The sequence below is a fragment of the Mus caroli genome, chromosome 19, assembly GCF_900094665.2.
Source record: "Mus caroli chromosome 19, CAROLI_EIJ_v1.1, whole genome shotgun sequence".
NCBI lineage: Eukaryota > Metazoa > Chordata > Mammalia > Rodentia > Muridae > Mus > Mus caroli.
The window spans coordinates 23,687,971-23,713,740 of NC_034588.1; the positions used below are offsets into that span (position 1 = coordinate 23,687,971).

Here is a 25,770-nt window from a genome sequence, read left to right on the forward strand (position 1 = left end):
CAGCCCGGGTCTCATTACAGAGGGTGGAAGGAAGCCCCAAGGAAAGAGGTCCGAGGTGTCCACTAGGCTCAGTTAGCCTCCCCTCCCCTTTCTGGGTTTGTTTTCTTTTGCTTGGTGTCTTTCCTTGGCTAGCGCCGAGGAAGCTGCAGACGCGGGGCGCCTGGGATGGTCTGAGTGTCAGGGGCGCACAGGGACCCGGGAGAGCCACGGCGGCTGAGGGCTGGGGAGGCCATGATCCGGATAATCCTCTCTGTCTGACTGTCACAACAGGACCCGCACGCACCCGGACAGCGGCCGTGGTGTTCGCCCGGGAAGGGAAAGGGCTGCGGTGGGAAGGAAACAGGGGGTGGCGAAGGAGGGAGGCGGGGAGAGCCGGTGGGAGCCTCCTCCTAGCGATGACACTCACCCCTTCCTTCTTGCTCCCTGCTTTCGAGTTTGCTTTATTCCCATCCCAACATAGTTCACCCCTTCCCTTGCCTCCTCCTCCTCCTCCTCCCCCATCGCTGGGCTGCCTCCCCTCCCGTTGGCGTTGCAAAACAGGGCCACGCCATCTGCATAGGTGTCGCGATGTACTTCCCCAAATCACCGGTCCAGCGCGCCAGCCCCTGGGCGCCCTCCAGCCACCAAGCGCACACCAGCACAGTGCCCCCCGGTGCCCCGCACCAGGCCGCGCAGCCTGGACGCAGTGACACCGCTCCGGGCGGGGCGCAGTGGTGAGGACTCTAGGGGACACCCGCGCTCCGGCCCGGGCGCTCACGCCGGTTTCCGGTACCTGCAGGAGATCGCCGGGTGCCGGTGTCTGCATTCACCCCTGCGGCCTGGATTACATTATTATTTTTTTATACCGGTTGCTAGTCGCTGCGGATAGTGGTGAGCGCCGGGCTGGTAGGGCTGCCTGGGGGATGGGGGCGGAGGGAAGTTGGACACCAATCAACCCGGAAAAAAAAAGTTTGGCAGGGCTGCAAGTCGGATGGAGGGGCTGGAGGGGGCGGCGGGCTGGCATGAGTGTGCAGTGCGCTAGGGACCAGTGAGTGACGAGCTGCGCGGGCTGCGTCTCTAGCCGGAGCAGTCCCTGGAGCCGGACGCAGAGCCGGCTGGGTCTGGCGGCGGGAGGCGGTGGCGGTGCGTGCGGCGGCGAGGGCGAGTGCGTGGCGCGCGCGAGCGGCGGAGAATCAGGAAGTCACCGCGGCGAAGCGCACAGACGTGTTTGATCGCCGTGACATGACGCGCGCGAGGGAGGAAGAGGAGGTGGCGGGGGCCGGGCCGCGGGCGCCGGCCTAAGCCGCGCTGTGCACACCGCTCTCTCGCAGCCCCGGGCGGCGCCAGCCCGAGAGCCCTGGCCGTTCAGCGTCGCCCAGGTAAGGAGCCGGCTCCTCCCGCTGTCGCCGCCGCCGCCACCCGCTGAGCTTTCTAGGTCTTTCTCTGCCGACCCCCCCCCCCCAATCTTTGGCTCTCCTTCCGTGCAAAGTCAGGCAGGCAATCGATTGCAGGGAAAACTTTCCAGCGGGAGGCACTGCGCGGGGGAGATGGAGGCCTCGCGGGTGGCTGGCGTGGTCAGTTCTTTCTGCTCCAGGTCCGGAGAGAGTGAGTCGCTGTGCCCTGCGGCTGTTGCATGTTCAAACTTCGGGCCTAAACGTGCTTCCAACTCTCGCAGGATTTACTCCACGAAGAAAATAAACACCCCAAGCGGTCCACTCTCTCGCGGGGGCCCTTGGGGGTGTTTAAAGCGAAGGAGGAAGGTGTAGGAGGGGAGAGAGAGAGGGCGTAGTGCAGAATCATTCCTCATTCAGTGTCTGCACCGGGTGTTATGTAATTTTAGTGGCACATGGGTGCGAAGCCCACACTGGGCTTCTCCCTCCTTTGTTTATATAACTTTTGGGGAGTTTTGCCAGGCTGTCTCCTTTATCCCCTCCTCCCCAGTGCAGTGGAGGTTGGTGCTTTTGAAAAACAGCAGAGTGACCGGAGTTAGCACTGTTTTATAGAGGTGTCATCATTGTGTCCTTTTTAGTCATCTCGTTGACACAGATTCCTTTGTATGTTTAACAATGGAACATAAGGAAGACGTTAAGTACTCACGTTTGTTCTTTGTGCCTTGTGGTGCTGTTTGAAGTTTCAGTTAATCTTCAGACTTCTTTTCACCTGGCTTGCTTGCCTTGCTGGTGGGAACACCTAAGATGGTTTGAGACTTTCTTCGGTTTGGATAGCACAAAAATCCTTTCCACGACTCAGAAAACAGTGAGAACTCGTCTAGTATAAAATGTCATGGTCGTGTTATGTGTGCATATACTTACAAACGCACAGTCTAGTGTCTCCAGCAAGGTTTTCCTCCAATTTGTGAGACTTTACCTGAAGCTGATCCCTACCCTACCGGGGGACTTGTCAGGCTTAGGGATGGAAGTCTAAGTACACACAGTTGAAAGGTTAGGAGGCGTGACTGGGTTGTTTCTTAGGTGGCATTATTATGCAAATGAAGGCACACTTTTTTCTTTTCAGAATCTAATTGCCCTTTTATTCCTCCCGGCTTGCTGACTGGTTTTTAAAATACTACATTTGGATAGTTGAGGAAGGGAGCCCAAAGTGGGGTTGGGGGACTAGGGACTAAGGACAAGAAGGTAATTGGGTTAAAGTGTGCCGTGAACTTGTGTGAAAATGCCATAAGGAAACGCATTGTCTTGTACAGTCAATATACTCTAGGATACGTCTTAAGAAAAAAAGAAAACCTTAAGAATAAAATAACAAAATGGTCCCTTTCATCTCAAATGTTTACTACTGAAAAACTGGGAGATTTAGAGACACCTGTTGTTAAGGTAGGTTGAGGGGAAAATAATCCACAGGATAGAGGTAGAGATAGAGATAGATATAGAGTGCTATCTAGGTTTTGTTGAGGCCTTTTAAAAGTGGGGCCATATTGGTAGAGAATGTTTTTTAAATGAGGTAGGATTTGGGGATGTCAGAACCTTTGACAGGAAGGGAGGGAGAGCCCACCTCATGCAGCCTTTCTCTCAGGACTTGTATCACTCACAGTCCAGCATTGGATCTGACTGCACTCTGGTGTCTCACCGAAACCACCACAGAGCCTGTTCAAAGCAGCCTTAGATCTTGCTTCTGTTCTTTTGTAAAGTGTTTTTTTTTTTTTTTTTTTTTTTAACATTTCTCATCAAGTTTCTTGAAAAAAATGCTCTGGCCAACACTTGAGGCTTAGAACTAACAGCAATAAAAGTGTGTCTCTTATATGGTTAGTGCTTGAATTATTTTTTTTTTAAGTATTCTGACACATTATACTTAGAAAGTAACCCCTTTGCAGGTAGTTATTTAAAGCTCTGTTTCTTTGTCAGTTGAAAATAAACCTTTCTGCAGGTGGGGTAAAAGATGTGCAGGTAAAAAGCGCATCTTTCTCTTCTAGGGGGCAGCTTGGATAGTCTAGGATACTGTATAATATGTAATATTTTGACGTTTCATTTTAAAGGCGCACTGTGTTTTGGAGGACCATAAACAGAGAGGTTTCATAAATTATGGAAGTGGTGCTGTCCTCCAGGGGTCCCAGGTTCTTCCCTCCCTTAGAAGTCTTCCTTTGTAAACAAAGGCCTTTGTCAACCCTCCTAGGTCAGCAGCTTGCTGCTGCTCTAGAGAAACAATAAATCAGTATTTATGACATTTTGACATGCTGCCATGAAGACTCCTGACTTATCTCAGGCACCACGCTGAGGACTTGTTCCCCAGTCCTCAGCATTGTGAAGGAGGGCCAGCCAGCCTGGGCCACCAGAAGTTAGGATTCAAACTGTTTCTGCTTAAGATGCTGTGGAAGGAAGAAAACTATGATCCACAGATCCCCCTGTGGGAATTTCTAATGAGCAAATGAGCAAATGACCCTCGTATGAAAAGCTAGATTTGGAGACTGTTTGTTATTTATTTTTCCCTGTCATTGTTCAGAAAAACTATGTGTGTGTGTGTAACTTTTAATATCTAACTAGTTAATAAAATTATGAGCCATTACATAAGTAATTGGGTATAGATAGTACAGATGTTGGTAATTTATTTGGCAGAGTGTTTGGGAAGTTGTAAGGCCTTTGTTTTTCTCTATACAGAAAGTTGTGGCTTCGTGTTACTTAGAGAACACAGGAGTCTAATACTAAGCCTTGCCAGAGTTTGTGAAAGAGCACATTTTCTGCCTAAGAGATTTACTACCAAGTTAAATAGGATCTCGCAAACTGGGTTTGAAAGACTTTATGTCTCCCTTACTGTTTATTATATCTTTATTATTTTCCATATTATTGTTAGTACCTTTCCTTGAAAGTGTTCAGAATATATCCACATTTTCAAGTACTTAAGTTTTTTTTTAAATATAATTTAAATACTTGAATAATTATACTTCAGCAGTTTGTCTAAGGGCTCTGATGGAGCCAGTAGCTAAATGATGAAGTTTTTAAATATTGACTAGAACCATCTCATTAATTCTCTCACATGATCACCTAGAGTGATGTATTGGATAAGGATGTAAATTCTCATTTTTTTTTTATTTGTTTGCTTTTTGGAGACAAAACCTTATGTATGCCAGACAGGCCCAGAATTCACAATCTGCCTGCTTATATCTTTACTGGAATTACAGCTGTGTATCATCACACCTGGAGCTAAGGACAGAACCTGGGGCTTTGTGTATGCCAGGCAAATTCTCCACCAATGGCATCCTTAACACACAATTTATTTCTGGACTTTTGGGAAACTTCATATGAATCGTGATATTTTACTGGTTGTTTGGGGGCCTGTGGGGCATTGTGACAGGTATAGTCAGGATATGCTTCTATGTGATTTACAGCATCTTAAGAGTACTGCATTTTTAGGTGGGTAAGCTTCAGTCCTATACCATTATATGTTCTACATTTGTGCAAACACTACTGTCTTAGAAACTTTTCACAACAAATTACTTAATCTAAGTATGGTCTGGGGTTTGTAATTGATGAATGGAATCCCCAGAAGTTGAGGCTGAAATAAAACCGAGTTTAAAAGCCATTAAGGTGTAATTATAATCCCCTCTTCTTTAAAAAACAAAACAAAATACTGGATTTGGCATTTGGGGGTTAAAATTGGGTTTTTAAAAAATGGCTGAGAAGAGCTGTAGTGTGTTGGTACCCAGGTTATCTGAGGGGGATTCTCTATGTGTTTGCTCTCCACTTGTGGCTTTCTTGTTTGGGATGCTTGTGCATTTATGTGGTACACTGCAGTTCCTGCCATCCCACTGGGAGATGAGCCATCCCTGTGGAAATTGAAGGTCTGGTAGGAAAGCCTCTCCTGCCCTCAGGCTTTTAAACAACTGGACACATAATAGCTTGGCAAATATTTGCAGCTATTCTGTGGTTTGCTGTTCTGCTCTGAGATGCCATTAAGCAAAGTCCAAAATTCTATTAAAAAAAAAAATCAGTAGTCAGTAAGTAGTGGTGTTTTCCACAATGTACCTGAGATCTAAACACAGGAATTGAGTGGATTGCTGAGCCCTGTAACAGATCAGAACCAGCTCTCTTGACTTCATGTGACAGATAAAATTTTATGAGAGGGTGGAAAAACAGAGTAAAGATGGGGGTGGTAGATGCAGGCAATCTTAGATCAGAAGAAGATCTGAGCTCACAGGGACTAAGCTTCAATAAGCCTTGGGAAGACCACTATACCTGTTTTGACCTAGACCAAGAGGTCCTTTTCTAGTGTGCATCCAGTGGTAGGCAAGGAATTGAAACCCAGAAAGGTTCGGTGGACCTCTTGATGACAGACTGGTTCCTAAATGGTTACTGTCATGCATTTCAGGGATTCACTGTTGAGTTCAGATTATGACTGTGTCAGTCAGGGAACATTGGGCATATCAAAGATAAGTTGGCCTAGAGGTATAGTTTGGTAATAGAAGGATCAAGTGCACGCCTTTAATCCCAGCACTTGGCAGGCAGAGGCAGGAAGATTTCTGAGTTTGAAGCCAGCCTGCCCTACAAAGTGAGTTCCAGGACAGCCAGGGCTATACAGAGAAACCCTGTCTCAAAAAGCCAAAAAAAAAAAAAAAAAAAAAAAAAAAAAAAAAAAAAAAGGATCACCTAACATGTGCTTGTTAGGTTCATGTCCTTGGATCAGTCCTCAGTACTGTAAGACTGTCCATCACATACTTAAACCTGGTTCACTCCGAGTGGAAGCCTAAATGTTGAGTTTTACTCCTCAGTACAGGTAAGCGTGCCATCCAGATGTTAAGGCATGCATTTTATACTTTTTAACAACTTATTAGTGAACAGATGAAATTTTCATAGTAGAAACCATTGATTAGTGTCAGCATCCTAAGACAAGATTGCTTTGGAAAAGAGCCCTCCAGGTCTGGGAAGGACAGGCATGCCTACAACATGTGTGAATGGTTACACTTCAGGATGATGCCCACTTGGGAAACTAGCTTTTGATGGCTTGATTCATTGGTTTCATTTATGGCCAACAGCCTAATGGTGTATACTCACGGGGATTTTAAAACTGAGTTCACCTTTGCAGGTCCCTATTCTCCACGTCCCAGATTAGAGAGCTGTGTTGTTTCTGCATTTGAAGAGGTCTCTTACACATTTCGGGTTTTGTGATAAAACACCTTGCTTGGGAACATTGTTGGTCCTCACTGGCTTGGAGTAGAATGCATCCCAGATGGACTTCTGTAGGGTGGTAACTCAGGGTTCTGTGGGAGTGATAATGTGAAGGGAGGGTCCAGCTCAGGCAGTGCTTGGAGCACATGGGGGTTGTTGGGGTGGGAGGGTAATTAGCACCGCAGCACAGTTTGTTATCTTCGCCCTGCACCAGGCTTCCTCCTAGCCTTTGCCAGATCTGACTCTGGGCAAGGACAGTCCCAAGGCAGTTTATTTAAAGTCAGGGCAGCAGCTCAGGCATGTCCTAAATTTGTTTCCCTGATTGAAAGATGAAAGAGAGTTCACAGAAAGCCCAGTGAGCAGAGAAATTTTCATCTAAGCACTCCCTAAAACACATATGACTTTGAGCTGAATGGCAAGCCAAAGTGAATAACTGTGAGAATATGTTGTCAATGCTTTTCTAGGGCTTAGGTGGGTTAATTTACATTAGCTTTAGGTGCAGTATGATTTTTGTCACCATCACAAATCATATGTGAAGCGTTTATAAGTTCTACTTCTCAGGCCAAGTAGCAGTGCAGGCCTTCATGATGTTTAACTGGGAGGCAGATACTCTTGGCCTCTGAACAGGAGGCTTCCGGTAAACTTATTATTTCCTTTATGTTCACTTTTGTTCTAAGTCCTGCCCCCCAACACACACTAATGGTGCTCTGTCCAGTTCTAGGCAGATTGCTACCTCTTGTGAAGGAGTTCAGTTCCCCTGCAGAGAAGGGTGTGTGGAATGAAGAGATGCACCCCTCCCGACCAGAGACTTCTGAGTCGGCAGACAGACACAAAGGACCCTTATCTTGCCTTATCTGCCAAGTCTTATCTCTCTCCTGTCACAGCCAGAATGCTTGGGAAAGGCCGAGTTATTCTTAGGCCTTGGACTAAGTTCTTATTTATGATGGTCCACCTTTAGCCTGCCCCTCAGAGTCTTCCTGTAAAGTGAGCTGTGGGAAAGATTGGCTGGAGACTTGGGCTTTCTCCAAGCTTCCTTAGGAACTCTGCAGAAGGGCAGTTTTGGAGGTATTGTCCAAGCTACTGAGCACTCCCCAACTCTTCCTGGTTTTTCTTAAGCTTCAAAGTCTAACCACAGTACTAGCATCTCCAGTAAGTCTTCCCAGAGGCCTTAACTCCTCTTTGAGTATCATTCATATTGCCTTGGGGACATTGAGTTAGACGCATACTGATTTTGAAAGATCTCCATCTTTATTTTTCTTTGTTATCATCTATACACAAATTTCCTATTAGGTGTTCTGGGTTCCAGGGTTTGTGTGTGTGTGTGTCCTTATTGATCTCCTGTAGCTCCCCTCTGCCTGGAACGAGTCTATAGAGCTGAGAATATATACATAAAAATAGATCCTTCCTTGTTGGGCTAAGCAAGATGAAAGAGAGTTCACAGAAAGCCCAGTGAGCAGAGAAGTTTTCATCTAAGCATTCCCTAGAACACATATGACTTTGAGCTGAATGGCAAGCCAACGTGAATAACTGTGAGAATATGTTGTCAATGCTTTTCTAGGGCTTGGGTGGGTTAACTTACATGACTTTTTTGTCACCATCACAAATCATATTATGAAGCGTTTATAAGTTCTACTTCTCAGGCCAAGTAGCAGTGCAGGCCTTCATGATGTTTAACTGGGAGGCAGACACTGCTTTCAGGCACTGATGTCTTCATCTCAGAATCTCTTTAGGACTTGGCTTCTCTTTATTTCATTCCTTGATAAGTAAATATACTGTCCCAGCCAAAGCCTAGCCATTGCAAAACACCTCTGCCCACCTTTCCATCTTTGTTCTTTGTCTCCCACTTTTCTATCCCTGTCTGGCCCAGCAGTGGAACCCATTACAGATGCGCTGGGCTCAAGCTGAGCCATGTTATCCCTAAATCAATGAGGTCAAGACAGCAGATTGGCCAGCTGCTCTCCTGGTTGTATCCTTAGGAATTGCCATCCCTTCCTTTCATCTCCAAGGCAGTAAGGAGAAGATGGACCTGATGGTTGTGTTAGAGGGCATCAGGGTTCAGCCGGTGCATCCAGCTAGGGCAGCCAGGGAATGAAGAGATCAGAGACACACTCAGAGCAAAGACAGCAAGCTGGGATCAACAGTGGACCCGCTCTCTTCTGGAGACACCACAGCACCCTGGACAGTCGGCATGTTTGTTATAGAGAGAGGCGGGACTATTGCATACAGCTGGCCGATGAGGTGGGCTTATTACATACAGATAGAACCAGGAGGCACAGTTTATGGTATACAGCTGGATCAAAAAGGCAGGTTTAGTTAATCTTGGTAGGAGCAGTCTCTGCAAGGGACTTGAAACTATAAGCATCTCGGGTAGCGGGAGAGAAATCTATGGTGAACATTTTCTGTGCACTGTCACTATTTGCATTCTCCCCCACCCCCATAAAGGCTTTGCCACCCCTCTGAGCCTAAGACTGTGGGGTCCTTGCAGGTGTTAACAATACACATTCACTCAACAACTCACTCACTCAGGCTTTTCTCCAGCTCTCTAAACTCAGCAGGAAGGTAGAGAGCTCTGGTAGCCTTGATTCAGTGGTGGTAGGCTTACCCTGATAGACACCCTGCTTGGGTGGTGCACTGCAAGTCAAAGGAAGGGCTCTATAAGGAGTTTTGCTCCTGTGACCCATGGGACTTTGGACAAGCAGAATTGTGCTTTCATGCCTTCACCTTTGCAATGGGAGCCTGATACAGTGTCTCCTAGTGACTAGAATAATTATGAAGCATATTTGGTATGTTGAAGTTCTATTACCCACATACAGATCCTTGGAATTTCCTGGATTGCAATTAGACAGGAGTCTTTAAGTTTTGTCTAGGTTGTCAGAGTTGGAGTGGTGACCCTTAGAATTCAGTGGAGTTGACCTCCTTTTAATATGCAGATGGAGGTGCTCAGCCTTTCCGGGGAGAGGGAGGTGGAGGCTTAGGCTGACTGTGGGGTTTGGGGTTGTGGGAAGTGCAACCATGGCCTTTTATTTTTAAAAGCACACACTCCCCATTAAGGCAAGAATGTCTGGGTTAAGAAGACAGGGTGGACTGCTGAAGAATTCTTGCCAAGAACACAGTGGCCTGGCCCTTTGGGAGTCCTGGTCTGAGACGGAGAGTAACGTGTCAGGGAGGGAAATGGGGCTGCATTGCACGTGTCTGGGTGGCAGCTGGGCTCTTGCCCAGGCAGATTTCCTTCAGTTAGTTAGGTGCAGCATTGTGGGCTAGGTTGTCCCCTTCTGAGACAATGTAAAACTCTGTCCCCAATGCAAACTGAAAATAGAATGTCTGTTTCATCACTTGGACAGTCCTATCATCTGGGATTATTAGCCCTGTGCCTCTCTCTCCCACTGTGTTCCTGGGACCATCTCCTTATCTATCCCACCTGGTGCTTTGAAGAAAGAGGAAAGGGGCAAGGATTTGAATGGACACCAGGAGAGAGCTGAGTTGGCTGACCTGGACTTGAAGCCCTTATTGCTGACTCAGTGATAACATGCCGGCCCCCTGCCTTGAGATTTGGATCTCGGACTTGTAGCCCTAAGGGTCTTTATACTAACAATATAGGATCCTGCCATGGTGCATTTGAGCTAAAGAGTAAAGTTGCCACCAGAAATGTAGAGGAAGAATAAGAGTGGACCTTCTGGCTTCAATTCTTCTTCCTGTGAGTGCTTGAGAGATGGACAGTCCTGGCTTTGGCATAGAAGCCTATTCAGGAATTCGAGCAAGCCCAGGACAGGAATGGGGTCTTGGAGAGTCTCTGGATGATGGTAGACACCAAATCGTAGATAGATCGATGGAGAGGGTCTTTGCGATAGATATTCCCATCCTAAGACTAGAGGGAGCAAAGGGGCACCTTGGGAAAGGTTCTTTTTCAGGGCCCTAAGACTTGAGGCAGAACTCAGAAGTGTGGATTCACAGTTGAGTTGGAGATCACCCATCATGGCCTTGGAGAGTCTAGCTCTTTACCGTTCCCTATTGACATGACCCAGACTTAAATTTTGCAGCTTCTCTTAGACCTATATATTCATTACATCCCTGAGTCTGTGGCTTCTCATCTGGAGTTTCCCATGAATCATGTTCCTATATTAAAATTCCACTTAATGTGTTCCATAACTCCCCATTTCCCTCCAAATAGATTTTTCCTCTCGAGAAGTTTTAGTCTCCTTTAAAAAAAAATAAAGAGGAATATTTGTCTGGAGTTGAATGTGTTTTACAACATCTCAGAGATCCCAGATAAAGGTGATAATAATGCAGAACACAGCCATAGATTTATACATATTAAACATGTAAAACACAAGAGGTAGAGGTATCAGGCTAACTTGAGTGTTTGGGTGTTCATTGTTCAATCTTGTGCTATATTACCAAAATACCTATTGGAGCCAATTTCATAACAAGCCGTAACAGGAACTAAGTAATTTCCTTTAATTCACTAAAAAATAAAGGGGTGTATCAGTTTGTTGATATACATGGCAGAACATTATAACTTGGAGTGCCCAGTGAATTGACGTCAGCTTCCTAAGTTTAAAATGCTGACCGAACATGTTTGTGTTTATGTGAGAGGTAGGCGGAAGGTAAACACAAGGGTTATTTCCATCTGCTTTGTTAGTCATAAAAAAAATAATAACATTTGGCCCTTAGGGTATTTAAGGTTATAATTCACCCCAGGCCCTTCTCTGTTTGAGGAAACACTTGTATTGAGTTCCCATTTTAATTTATTCACCAGAGTCTCCTATGTTTCTACATACCCTGTAAAGACTTCTCTATTTACACACCTCAGACACTGGGTACTCTTTAGTTTTTATTCACAGAATTTATTGACTCCACTTGCCCTTGAAATCTTGCCTGCTGTTCATTTGCTCAGTTTGGGTTTGTGCTTGTTTCATGGCATGGTCTCACTCTGTAGCCCAGGCTAGCCTAGAATTCTCAAGGAACGCTTCCTCACTATCCCATGTACTGTCACTGCAGGTGTGAATGGCCATGCCTGACTCTCATCAGGTATTTTCTGAGCCCATAGTACATGCAGATAGAAGGTGCTGGGGCCCCAGGAGTGAGGAGCAAGGCTCTGCCTTCGTGGGCCTTGCTCTCTAGAGGGTCAGTAAGCAAGCAGGAATGGAGCTGAGGTGGCTTTTTGTACTTCCCCTTCACCTCCCGCTTCACTGTGAAGGAGCCATGGGTGACTAGGCTGGCTGGTCTAATTTCATCTCTGCCATTATGTGGTAGGTGAGGGAGTCACTTAGAGGGAGCCATTCTGTGTCTTGTGAGGTTGACAGCAAAAATGTTTCCCATGTACGTGTGTGTACCTACAGGGCAACTCCTGAACATGGACCGATTATCATCATCCTGGCACTCTGCTATGTTGTCAGGATCTTTGATTTCTGCCGGAATATGGAAAACATCTTATTTACTCATTTTGACTTACTATTCTCAGTGCAATGACTCCGCCAGTCAGTTCCTAGTGGGGAAATGCCAGGAAGCTTGGAGGCTGGGTGATGGGGGAGTGTTCAGTTAAGTCTGGAGAAACAGAAAGCCCATTCGCAGACACAGACAGCTACACCCTGGCATCCTTGACCAGAGGCCTAGCACGAATCCTGAGTCTTAGTTGTCCAGGTTTTGGTTCTAATATATAACCTAGGAGGAGAACCCCAGCTTTATCCATTTTGATTACTTGAGGTCCAGTAGCTATGGTGGGTAGGTGAGGCAGGCAGCTGTGGTTGGAATTCTGTTGTTTTACATGTATGTCTCATCTGACTCTAAGAAGTATCAAGACAAGAACTTATCTAATAATTGTGTCTGGATCTATTTGAGCCTATATTGTATGTATGTAGCTTCTCTCTCTCTCTCTCTCTCTCTCCCTTTCTCCCTCTCCTTCTCTCTCCCTCTCCCCATCTCCTTCCCTCTCTCCCTCCCCTCCCTCTCCCCCTTCCCTCTCCCCCTCTCCTTCCCTCTCTCCCTCCTCTCCCCCTTCCCTCTCCCCATCCCCTTCCCTCTCCCCCTCCCCATCCCTCTCCCCTCCCACATTTCCTCCCCCTCTCTCTGTTTTGTTGTTGTTTTGTTTTTGAGGCAGGGTTTCTCTGTGTAGTGCTGGTTGTCCTGGAACTTGCTCTGTCCACCAGGCTGGCTTGGACCTCACAGAGCTCCTCCTGCTTCTGCCTCCCAAGTGCTAGGAGGAGTAAAGACCACCTATGTACCACCTATGTGCTACCCTGTGTGTTATTTTTCTTCCATTTCTATAATTGAGACTTCTCTTTTTATTATCAATTGACGGACTTATTTTTTTCCCCCTTTTAGCTATCTAGAAATCTTGGTGAAGTTTTTATTGCCTGTTGGCTTGTGAAAATGAGTCTTGGTTGGATACTTATTTGCAAATGATTTTCTATTCCAGTAGTTTGGGGCGGGGGGCTTAATGACTTCTGAGGTGTCTAAGCCAGCCTATAACAGAGAGTATCTGTTGTGTTTAGTAATAAATTTCAGACTTGTTTAGATTCTGCTTATGTGTTAAATTTCAGTTGCTCCAGTGAGACTCTCTATATCCAGGGTGATTTATCATTCGGGGGAATCATTTAATGTATGTGTTTTTTAAAACAAGTGGTCTCCATAAAACCTGAGCCCAAGGTTATATATCACATTCATTCAAACATCTGGAAGAGGCCAGGGAGTTCTGTTTGATGTTAGTTACAGAAATGGCACCATCAGATTTTAACAACTGTTTTATTTGGACCTTAACATCATGTTTAAAACATTTCTTTCTTTCTTTTTCTTCCTGCTCTCCAACTTAGTGTCACTCTGCTAACTGGCAGAGCCAGGAGACCTAGATGTCCACACCCACAGACCCAGCAGCAATGCCCCATCCTGGGCCCTCCCCGGGGCCTGGACCCTCTCCTGGACCAATTCTGGGGCCTAGTCCAGGACCAGGACCATCCCCAGGTTCTGTGCACAGCATGATGGGTCCCAGTCCCGGACCTCCCAGCGTCTCACATCCTCTGTCAACGATGGGCTCTGCAGACTTCCCACAGGAAGGCATGCACCAATTACATAAGGTAAGAGTCTGTGCCCTTTCTCCCTCTTGACCTGTCTTCTCAGGCATTCTGATGACTCTGAGCTTTCTCCTGCTGGTAGCATAAGGATCTAGCTAGAAATTTGTGTTAACTTGCATGTTATTAAAAACATTCCTATAATCCCAGCACTTGAGAGACTGAAGCAAAAGGATCGTGCATTAGAGAGCAATCTGGATCTTATAAAAACCAAAACCAAACCACAACCAAGCGCAATCTAAAACAAAAACCATCCCCAAACTGGTGTAAAACACTTCTACTGCTGTATTTTTTTACTGTTACGCATGGCCCAGTAATCGAGAAGTTGTCTTTTCAAACACAAAGGTCCACCATGCAATTTGGACAGGTTTGGGGATTGGTGGGTTAAAGGTATTTTGTCTTGGTGAACGTATCTCAGTAAGGGAGACCTCCTTCCCTCACCTCCTGTGTACTTTATATCACTCACAAATTAATATATTAGAAATTAGTCCTCCCTACAAATGTTGAAATTTATTTGATGAAACTAGATCTGTAAGAGTGAAGGTGAAAGTTGTCTTCTGAAGGCATTTCAGGGCCTGGAGAGAGAGAGAGAGAGAGAGAGAGAGAGAGAGAGAGCGAGAGAGCGCAGCAGCAGCACCTAAGAGCACGTGAAACACTACCATTGGGCAGCTCACACTGGCCTATAACTGCAGCTTTAGTGAAGTGATGTCCTCTTCGGCACCCCCGTATGTTGTCACGCTAGATAGCATGGGTGAGCATGCGCGCCTGCACGCCAGCACACCCACAAATAAATAAATCTTTAGAACGTATGTTTTCAAAGGGCTTTATTAAAATTAAGTAGTTTATGGGGAATTCATTCTTGATTGCTTGATTGAGATGCATAGATCGGTCAGGTTGGTCTCAGAGTCTCAGCAATCCTGTTCTGTGGCCAGTGTGTTGAGCGAGCTGCAGTGGGAGTCTTGGGGATCCTCTGTTCAGAAGATCTTCTTGTTCAATCCCAGAATAGTGTCTAGCCACCCTGTTTATGAGACCTCGATACTTGCCTGGAAGATGATCATTACATGGCTATTGTTCAGCGCAGAGCCCTTCTAAGAGGTACTAAGGATAGCTTTTCTGAGAAAGAAAGCTCTTCTTAGACTGTTTGCTTTGAGGGTTAGCAGTAACCGAAGAAAACCTACAAGGGTACCCTGTTTTACTTGAAGGTCTTGTCTCCTGAGACCAGTAGAGGTTTTACGCCCCTGTAGATGATATTGCATAGCAGCATATACATATACATATGCATAGCAGCAGATATATCCAGGATCTCTGGAGAAACAAAACCAATGAGATTCAAGGTTTTTGCTGAGGAGTTCATTGGCTCATGTGATTCTGCAGGCTGACAGGTCACACAGTTTATGGTCAGCAGGATGGAGAAGTGGTTTAGTTCCCATCCGAGTCTGGAGGCCTAGGAATCAGAAAAGTCAATCCTGTAAGCCTTAATCAAAGTTAGGACACACACTTCCAGCCTAGGTCAGAAGACAGGCCTCCTCCTGACCCTCTTTCCTTGTCTCCCAGCTCTGTTCTTGTGGGATGATGCCTGCTGCTTACTTAGGCTAGGGCACCTCTGTTTCTTCAGTTTACATTCAAATGCTAATCCCACCTGGAAAACCCCTTCCAGACAAACCCTGAAATGCTGCTCACCCAAGTAGTATGGATACCTGTGGCTAATTCAAGGTGCCATATTAAGTTAACCATTATGGTAGACAATTTGATAGAAGATACTTGATTAAAACAAAAGCATTGAGAAAGGGGCTGGTCTTTCCTCATTTTATCGGACCCTAAGTCTTTTTCAAGATAGGGCCTTAGGACGCCCAAGTGCAAATTATTATTGGGAAAGTAGTATGTGCTTATTGTAAAAAGTGGAACATGACCAAGATAAAGGAGATAATTAAACCAAGGGAACAGTTGTACATGCATTCCACGTGCCACTTTACCCATACTCTGTCATAGGTACAGCATCAGCAACAGGTCTGCACAGACAGTTTCTTTTTTTCTCATCATAGAACCATACTATCTCTATTATTCTCTATTCCTCTTTTTATTCAATAATGTGTCTGCAGTATTCCCAAGTTTGTATCCCTCCCCACTTTTGCTTGTTTGTTTGCTTGATATAGAGTCTTGCGTACCTCCTGCTGACCTGGACATCGCTCTGTAACCCAGAAGGTCCTTCAACTCCCTCCCGTCGTCCTTCCTTCTCTGTGTCACTGTGCCTGCTTATCTCATCAAATATCTCCTGAACTAAAGCTCTTCTTTCCCATAGCCTATTATGGGGTGACACCTTGACATACTGAAGTCACCAAATCATCTCATGTTATGTCAACTTGGAGGTGTAGTCTAGATGTGTTCTACCCTTGTAGACTTTGTGTGTTATCAAACCTCTGGATGATCTGAGGAAAAATGTGGAGGACATGTTTAGCTAACCTTTGTGATTGAAACATCTAAAAATTAAGTATGCGGGTGAGGGTTAGTTCCGTCCTGCCTTTTCTCTTGGGACGTTTTATTGATTAGCATCTCTTCTGACCCAAGGTTTCTTTCCTACGTTCTTTCCATCTCTCATATCCAGTACACTCTTTTTTTTTGTTTTGAGCTTGTGTGCTTCCTTCTGCTCTGTGTTTGTCTTACCTGTGGGCTTTGGTGTTTTTTTTTCTCTTTCAGCCTTGCTGACTTCGCCCCTTGCTTTTCCTCCCTTGCAGCCCCTCAGATAGCTGTCTGCGTGAGGACCTGGGTGAACCCACAGAGCACACACCTGCTGGCCAGATGCCTCCACTTTCTTCTTCCTCCCTTTTCAGGCCGCTGTGTTCCTTGTCTTCCTCCTCCAGCTCCCTCTGAGCCTGGGCTTTTCAACATCACTGAAAATAAGTAAACAAGCGGCCTAAATACATCTGCTGCGTGGCTTTGATTTCCTCTCTATTATTACTACTTAACAGACTCAACTGACACTCTTTATACCACATTCTTCCCATTTTTCTTCTGAACATCCTCTTTATGGTAAAAATTTCCCTCTTTTCAAGTGCATGCTTTTGACTCTGCAGAAATTAACTTTCTTTTCTCCAAAACTGCAAACACTCAGCCTTTTCTTGCTTGGAGTCATTTGGTTTTTATAAACTCTTGGAAACGTTCCTTTCAGGCTGTTTTGAAAATTGCTATTACAGTTTGGGGGAAGAATAGACTTTTCCCTTTCCAAACACATGCTCCCTGGCCCGGTTCTGGATTGGATTAACATCAGTTCAATAGCCATTCATTGTATGTCTGTCATGCTCTGGGGCCCGGGTCCAGTGTGCCATCCCCGAGCTTGGTGTTTACTTCCAGCCCGTGCCTTTAGCCTCTCCTGGCTCCCCTTCCTTGGCAGCAGCAGCTTTCTCTGCTGTTCACGCTCTCCTTTTCAGTCTCCACCCCCTTCGCTTCGCTGCCCCGTATGTTCTTCTCTTCCCAACTGCCATGGAACCTTCTGGTTCAACTTTGTAACTTTCCTTAGTTCACTCCTCCTGTGAGGAAAAATGACCAGGAAAATGGGTCACCTCGACCATTTCCCATAGCCTTCATTTGGACTCCAGAATAAGTTCAATATGTAACGGGTTTCAAGGCTATTTACAGAGGTATGAGAGAGAGAGAGAGAAAGAGAGAGAGAGAGAGAGAGAGAGAGAGAGAGAGAGAGAGAGAGAGAGAGAGCTTTGTCTACTTTTTTCTTAATTGGGAGGTTGTGACATTGGCTAATGAATGAAATTCAACCATTTCTAACGCCTTATTTTTTTTTGACTTAGAGATGGTTTTGCTGGTCCTATTGGTGTAATAATATCTCTTCCTATTTTTACTTATGAAGCATAAAAATATAGGTCCATAGGATGGACAGTGAATGGTTGTGTCATATCTTTAAAGCCTTTGGGGATGACTTTTGATAGTCTTGCTAGAAATAATGTACCTTAAAGAGGTCTCTAATGGATAGCCTTTACATGTTTCAGCCCATGGATGGGATACATGACAAAGGGATTGTAGAAGATGTCCACTGTGGATCCATGAAGGGCACCAGCATGCGCCCACCACACCCAGGAATGGGCCCTCCACAGAGCCCCATGGACCAGCACAGCCAAGGTTGGTGGCCACTGTACATTAGATTTTGTCTTCATACCATATTAAAGAGATATCAGTCTTTCCTAGTAGTAATTTAGAAACAGTGTTTGTTCGTTTGTTTTTCTTTTTCTTTTTCTTCTTTTTCTTTTTCTTTTTTTTTTTTTTTTCGAGTCAGGGTTTCTCTGTGTAGCCCTGGCTGCCCTGGAACTCACTCTGTAGACCAGGCTGGCCTCGAACTGAGAAATCCACCTGCCTCTGCCTCCCAAGTGCTGGGATTAAAGGCGTGCGCCACCACTGCCCGGCTTAGAAATAGTTTTAACCTAGGAGTCTAAAGATGGTTCACCCCAGTTAGCTTGCCTTTTCTATATCTATATCTCCATATCTACCACCCGTTTCACCCAACAAGATATCATTATTATTCATTTGGGGAATTGTATTTCCTAACTCCTAATAATTTTATCAGCTCAATGCATCCAGGAGCTTCGTGTCATTTATTGAGAGTCCTTATTTTGATCTTGTAAATGATGTCACTCCCATCCCAACTGGGGGACCTAAAGCTTGGGGAATTTCCTTATTTTCTCTGAGTATACATAGCCAGTAATTGATAGGCATAAAAAGGAATCTAGATCTCTCCAGCACCAATAGCATAGCTGGAAAAGTAAGATGAAGCAAACACCTGTATCCCTTCAGTTGACACTCACACCCTGGGTCAAAGGTAACATTTTCTGGCAGCAAAACCACCTGGCATTGCTGGTCAGTGCCTCTATAGGTCTCCTTAGGCTTGCCATAGCAAATAATTGTGAATCTAGTGGCCCAAAACAAATTTATCCTTTTGTAGATCTAGTGGTTAAAAGTTCATGAGCAAGGTATCAGGAGAGACCACTGTCACTTAAGGCTTCAGAGGAGACTCCTCCCCACCTCTGCTGGTTGCCAATAAAACTTGGCATTCCTAGACTTATACACTCTAGTCCACCCCACCACCCCCTTTGTCACCACAAGGCATTTTCACTGGCTGTCTCTGTATCCAGCTCTTTCTTTTTGACACTTGATCAAGGTGGACCCTAATCTAGTAAGGCTTCACCTTAACTTGGTGACGCCTGCATGGCCCTGCTTCCAAATGAGGTCGCACTCACAGATAAAGAGGATAGGATATCTGTGTTTCTTTGTGGGTAGCAACACAATTCTACCCCTCACCATAGCTAATCAGTATGTGAATTTCTTTTCTCCTTTTTGTCATCTATGTCATGTGTCCTTCCTTTGCTGATACTGAAGGGATATTAAACCGCTTCAGTCATTAAAATACCCATAGTCTGAATGCAGAATCACCAATTGGCTGGCTTTGCATATAAGGCCTGTGCATTAATCTAGTGCCAATTGACACTGGTATGTCGGTCTTCTTCCAGGATACCTGTGGCTTATATGTTGAACATACTTTCCTGTAATTAAGTGTGTTTCAGTTTTTCCTCTGTTTACAGTGGGGTCCACCACAGCAAAGACTGGGCTGTGAGGATTTAGAGAAACATGCTCACAGTTGTTTTTTTTCCAAACTAAATAAGCAGGTCCCAGAGGCTGACATTAGAGTGCCCCTCCGCTGTTATCTATGGTCTTGAACATCCCAGGGTCTGATCAGAGTCTTGGTAGCAGGCGAGCATAATTATCCCAGATGACTGGTGAAACCTTGACCTATGGAGGAGAATCAGAGGAGTGAGGCCTTTTGCAGGATAGGAAGGAGAAGTTTGAGAATGGATTGTAGCGGCACCTCTAGGTTCATCACTTAAATTCTAAGGGGCCATGTGTACTCGTAGCGATAATGAGACCTCAGTTTCAGTACCTGGAAGGTATGGCTGAACTGCAGGCAGTAACTCCTAAACCCAGATGATTCAACTTTCTCTGCTCCTGGCCTTGCCAGACTTCTAGAAGTGACTGGCGCTGTGTGAGTGCCCCTGAAGGAACAAATAAAGACACCTGGATTTTATAATTGAGAACAGTTTCACATTTGCTTCTCCTGAAAATTCTCTGGTAGCTTGACTCTTCTTCTCCTTTAGGATTATTTCCTTTACCTCTAGGTTCTCCTGCTTGGTAGCAATGCTCTCGACCGCTCTCGACCACTCTGCACACGCTGTTTCATTAGATACAGAGACAAATCATACATGCAACACCCCCCGCGCTTTTAAGTAGTTCTGTTTTTATATAAATTCTATCAGTGTTTAGTTACATGGAAGTAGGAGGACCTTCATTCAGTCAATGGAGTTAGAACTAGCATGTAATATTCCATAAAATCGCAAAGTGTTCTGTAGACTGGGGAGTGAATGTTTTCAAAATACAGCAGTGTTGGTAGAATGCATTTCCATTTTACATAATGATCTAAAAAGAATTTTGACCTGGTAAATTGAATGTACCTTTAAAATCCCATTGTGGAAACATCTTTCTAAACTGACAGCTATAGGGAAGTCTCGTATTGGTGAGACGGCTGCTAGCTTTAACTAATTCAGAACACAGTTTAGGGTATTTTAGGGCATTGCTTGGAAGGCAAAACCAGTTCCCACAGTAAATACTTGTGTGCCTCATAGTCCCAAAGATAACATTTTTAATTTTTAACACAGTGGACTAAGAATGTTTTTATAGATAGACAGACAGACAGACACACACACACACACACACACACACACACACACACACAGTGTGTGTATATATATAATCTAAATACATGCATATGTTGTTGTATGTAGAAAATGTATATAAAACTAGTTCTTAGAAATTTGAGATTAATAATTGGAGAGAACTTACTGCTTCCCTCCAAGACAAGGTGAAACTAAGGAGACGGTGACTCTTGAAGACCAGTGAAGGAAACCTGCCTTTTTTGTGACCCTTTTGGATGAGTAAATCAAAGACAACGTTGAGAAGAGTGGTATCTGTGGCAACAGTGTCATCTTCACACAAATGGCTATTTACTCGGAGGCCATGTCTTCTCTCTGTTTTCTCAACTAAGGATAATTACCAAAATATGTTATGCTGATGCATCATTTAGAATCTGTTTTCCCTCAAGTTTTATGGGATGCTACTCATGTCAGAAAAAAAAAAATCCCTTTCATTGTAGCTAAGCCGCTGTCACATTTTTAATGTCACAGTGACAGAATGATTCTATTAACATCTTCTGTAAATTCTGGGAAACAATTTCCTCCGACCCTCGGCTTCTTTCTATCAAATTTGAGGCAAAATTTCTCATTCTATTGATTGATCCTGCCATATGAAGTTGATTCTGCCAGTTTCCTTCTTGTCAAACTTACCACTGCTTTCCTGCGGTGATTTCTCGGTGGCCAGGTGTGTTGGTCGGCTATTCATTATTGTTACAAAATAGTCCAGACAGTCCAGTTGGAAGGAGGGAACGTTTATATTGGCTCAGTTGCAAATCTTTCCATCCATCTTGGCTCTCTGAACCTAGGTCTGACATGGCAGAGTATCTTATAGAAAGAACAGTGGGGTGGAGGAGGCCTGCTTACCTGTTAGCACCTCAGAAGCAGACACGGATAGACAAGAAGAGACTGGAGTCCTAATATCCTCTTCAGTAGCACATCCCCAGTTATTTAACTCTTTAGTAGCTATCACATCTTCTAAAGTCTGCTGCCGCCCAGGTGTGCGAGGTGAGGCCCAAACCTTTGTCCAGTATCTAGGCCTTTGGGCTACGTTCTGCAGCTGTCTGTTGCAGGTTCTTTTGTTTGGCTCCCAGAGCTTTGAGTTCATCTCTTCAATGCAGTTGTCACATATTTGTAATGTATACTTGATCTTAGCTCAACCTCATAGCAAAGCTTTATATGTGACTTAAAAGATGGGTTCAAGGGCTGGAGAGATGGCTCAGTGGTTAAGAGCACTGACTGCTCTTCCAGAGGTCTTGAGTTCAATTCCCAGCAACCACATGGTGGCTCACAATGATCTGTAATGGGATCTGATGCCCTCTTCTGGTTTGTTTAAAGAGAGAGACAGTGTGCTCACATACATAAAATACATAAATACATTTAAAAAAAAATGGGTTCATTATGCTACATTATACAGTTGAGTTTATATGTGTTTGTCCAGTATTTTAGACCTTGTATCAGGAATTCTGTGACTTGTGGATCACCTTATACCTGACAGCTTAGAAAACGAGGAAAACTGGGTGGGCCACAGAAGACTAGTGACTCATCTTAACTCCTTGAGTCATATCTTCCTACTATGAAAATATAAGTTTTCCTTCTTATACTAGATTCAGAGTTGTGAAAAGAGATGTTTAGTGAATAGCCATTTTGATCAGCTTATAATTAAAGGGTGAATATCAGCTTCATGAACAGCAAAAAAAAAAAATATCAACGGCAGAAGTTAAGAAACTTATTGATACCCTACTTATTGTTATAAATAGTAACATATTGGAGTGGTAACAAATGGAATATTTATGCTGGCAGTCTAACAGGCTGTCTTCAGGGAGACTTCCTTGGCTTGCTTTCATAGATAACTAACTAGAATTAGAACCCCAATTCTGATGTTGTATGCTCCCACATGAAGTAGGGATTTGGGTATTGAGACCCAGTAGTCCCCCTCTTGGGTAGGAGTTCCCCACCTGGTGTTTCACTTCTTAATCATCAATAGAAGAACACCAACTCTTTTCAGGGGATTGTGTTAATTTGTTTTTTCCCCTCCGGATAGCAACATCACAGATAAAAGTAACTGTCATTTCTTTTCTCCTGGCTTCAGGATGGTGGTGGTCTCTGGGGGTCACCCACCTCTGGATCTTTGTGGTCATGGAACTCTTTTATACAGACTTGACATGGGTTCAAACCCACAGCCTGCCCCTAGTAGCCAGGCTTGTGGTGACCTTTACACTAATCATCAAACACAGGCTCACCAAAGGATCAAGTCTTTTCGCCTGTGTTTGTCCTCGTCTGCCTTGGGACTCCTTCACTTTATTAAAATTAGTCCTTTGTTTGAACTGAAGGCAGCTGTTGGATTGCAGTAGCCATTTGGTACCTTTTTCCATCCCAGGTCTCCCTCTGACAACACTCGGTCATATGTTTTTGAGGGTATTGTTTAGCACGCCATCTTCTGAAATGCTTCCCTTGAAATTTCTCTGTGTTTTGACATTTCTTCCTTCAGAATAATATTCTTCATTTCCTCCGTTTGCTATGTTAGAACCCAAGTCAGTGCCTTCCATTGTCTCAGGCTATCCCTAGTGTTATGCCTGGAGATTTTTGAAATTTTAAATACCCGATGTATTTTGACATAAGAAAATGTAGAGTAGATTATTGAGTGTGTGCCACTAGATCCAGACAGATTCGACTTTAAAACCTGAGCTATAGGCCCAGCGGTGGTGATGCATGTCTTTAATCCAGTACTTAGGGGGTAGAGGCAGGCATCTCTGTGAGTTTGAGGCCAACCTGGTCTATGGAATGAGTTCCAGAACAGCCAGGGCTACACAGAGAAACTCTGTCTCAAAAAACAACCAACCAACCACCATCAAACAAACAAACAAACAAACAAAAACAACCACCAGCCAAGCAACTAAAACAAGCTATGCTACAAAGATTTACTTGTGTGACATTGAGTGACTCGCTCTGAGCCTCTGGAGCCTTACCTGAGAATAGGAAAGAACAGAATATGAAGAACAGAATTTTCCTTCAAAGGGCTGTACAGCGGGTTGATATTGGCAGTATATGATGCTCTCCCTGATGTGCTTTGGTCCTTCTGCCATCCCTGTGCCTACACCTGCCTGGTTGGCTGTCATCATCATCTTAATTCACTTCTGATTGGTGATGCCTGCCTTACCTACTGTGGAATAGTGTCCTATGACCCCTACTGCATTAGTGAGACTAGTGATTTCACCAGTGACCCATACAATAGGAGTCAAATGCTCTAGCTTCCTAACCCCCATCCCTGGAATAAGCCTAGGTAGTTTATTTATCTTTTATCCCAAAGCTTCTGCAGTGGATTAATCTTCAAGGCCTGCTGCAACAGCTGGCTTGGTAATGCGTCTTTTTTATTGGCTATCTTCCCTCCCATATATTACGTCTCCATATTCCTCTCAGTGCCCCGGTACCTCCCATATAAATTACCTGCTCAGTAATTGGCTTAGCCTGTTTCTGGACCAACTCAGTTGAGATGCTGTGTGCTGCCACTGCACAGTGACTGTAATTGCCAGTTAGTCACAGCTTGCATGATAATCAAGCAAATAATACTTGATTTCTTCATAAGACACTGTCTATTCTATACAGAGCCACGGTAGACCTCTTCATGTTGCAGTGAATGGCTTGGAGCTACTTCTAATGTAGAATACTGCCCTTCGTCGTTGTTCCTGCAGGTGGCTAACAACCACTCAGTTTGCCTTCTAGGGTACAAGTGGCTATTGATCATTTGAGATGTGGCTGGAGAAATCCAGATGTTCTGTGAGCATGAAATACAGGACACCAAAGACCTATTATGAAAAAAGAATACACAGTAGCTCTTTTTGGAAATGCTAGTCTTGTGGGTGTTAAATAAACTGCTATAAAGTTATCTTTACCTGTTCCTTTGACCTTTTTAATGATGTACCTATTAGATAGTTTTAATATATAGAAAGACTATATTGTGGATTAAACTTCTAAATTATATGTAATTGTTAACTTGTTAATACCTTAAGTTTCTATCATGTTGTGCTGCACTAGGAAATTATTAGAATACTCAAGAATAACCTCCCTCCCCCGAGTCATTTGCTATAGCCTGTGATATTATGTTTTTATTTTAGGTTATATGTCACCACATCCGTCTCCTTTGGGAGCCCCGGAGCACGTCTCCAGCCCTATATCTGGAGGAGGCCCAACCCCACCCCAGATGCCACCGAGCCAGCCAGGGGCACTCATCCCAGGAGATCTGCAGGCCATGAACCAGCCTAACAGAGGTCCCTCGCCTTTCAGTCCTGTACAGCTGCATCAGCTTCGAGCTCAGATTTTAGCTTACAAAATGTTGGCCAGAGGCCAGCCTCTCCCTGAAACTCTGCAGCTGGCAGTCCAGGGAAAAAGGACCTTGCCTGGCATGCAGCAGCAGCAGCAACAACAACAACAGCAGCAACAGCAGCAGCAGCAGCAGCAACAGCAGCCCCAGCAGCAACAACAGCAGCCCCAGCAGCCTCAGCAGCAGGCTCAGGCACAGCCCCAGCAGCAGCAGCAACAGCAGCAGCAGCCAGCTCTTGTTAGCTATAATCGACCATCTGGTAGGTTAATACACAACCAAATGAATATCATTCTGGTCCAGCTTGCATAAGCAGCCTCTTGCACACAGAAGCACTAGGTTAGTAGAAGCCATTGAGTTTGGCTAAGGTTCTTGGTTCCTACTATAAAGAGTCCTAGAGCAGTGTTTTTTAATTGGAGACCCTCCTGCAAGCTGGGAACCGTGGAAGAAAGCACATAAACATATAAACACGAAGCACATTCACCCAAGATCCTGTATTCTCTTTTAAGATGTACAAGGTTGCTTGAAAGCCTATCAGTGTACTCCAGGTTAGGCAGCCTTGTTTCCTCTGCATTCAGCTGTAGAACTCCCTGCTCAAATTGGCCCCCAACTGAGTCTTTCAATATTTGTTGATTTATTTATTTCTTACCCTGTTTGTTGGAATAACATTTATGCACTTGATGTTTAAAAAAAATATATCAAATAAGAAAGCTGAAAATGTGGGAAATTTTAAAAAGAAGCAAGAATCTCCAGGTCAGGGATGTAGAGCCCACAACAGCCCCCTGCAGTTACCATGGCTAAGCTTCAAAGAGGAGTTGAGTTTTCTGACAGAGCCACAAGGAGGTGGGGTCACAGATCTCATTCTCACCATTCAGAAGGAAGTTGCTTCCCAATTTCTCAGAGGACACAACATGGTTTCTGGCATGAGAATATAAAGTAGATCTCCCAGGTGTGATTATCCTTCAAATTACAGTCATTCCTTGGTGTCTGAAAGCGGATTGCTTCTAGGACCCCAGTGGATAGATACCGAGATCCGTGATGTTCAAGTCCCTTATATG

The 25,770-nt window shown here is 44.7% G+C and overlaps 1 protein-coding gene across 4 annotated transcripts in view; it reads left to right on the forward strand.

Moving 5' to 3' along the window:
* Positions 1-25,770, forward strand: part of Smarca2 (SWI/SNF related, matrix associated, actin dependent regulator of chromatin, subfamily a, member 2) — a 170,702-nt gene that overhangs the window by 1,063 nt on the left and 143,869 nt on the right. For 2 of the 4 annotated variants that reach the window (XM_021151582.2, XM_021151584.2), the window contains exons 2-4: positions 13,400-13,660; positions 17,653-17,782; positions 24,510-24,974. In XM_021151582.2, the coding sequence (XP_021007241.1) occupies positions 13,436-13,660; positions 17,653-17,782; positions 24,510-24,974 (820 nt within the window). In that variant the 5' untranslated portion in view covers positions 13,400-13,435. Of the gene's footprint in view, positions 1-353; positions 871-1,027; positions 1,359-13,399; positions 13,661-17,652; positions 17,783-24,509; positions 24,975-25,770 lie in introns of those variants that run through there. The other 2 variants (XM_029472470.1, XM_021151583.2) reach the window with 2 other exon arrangements.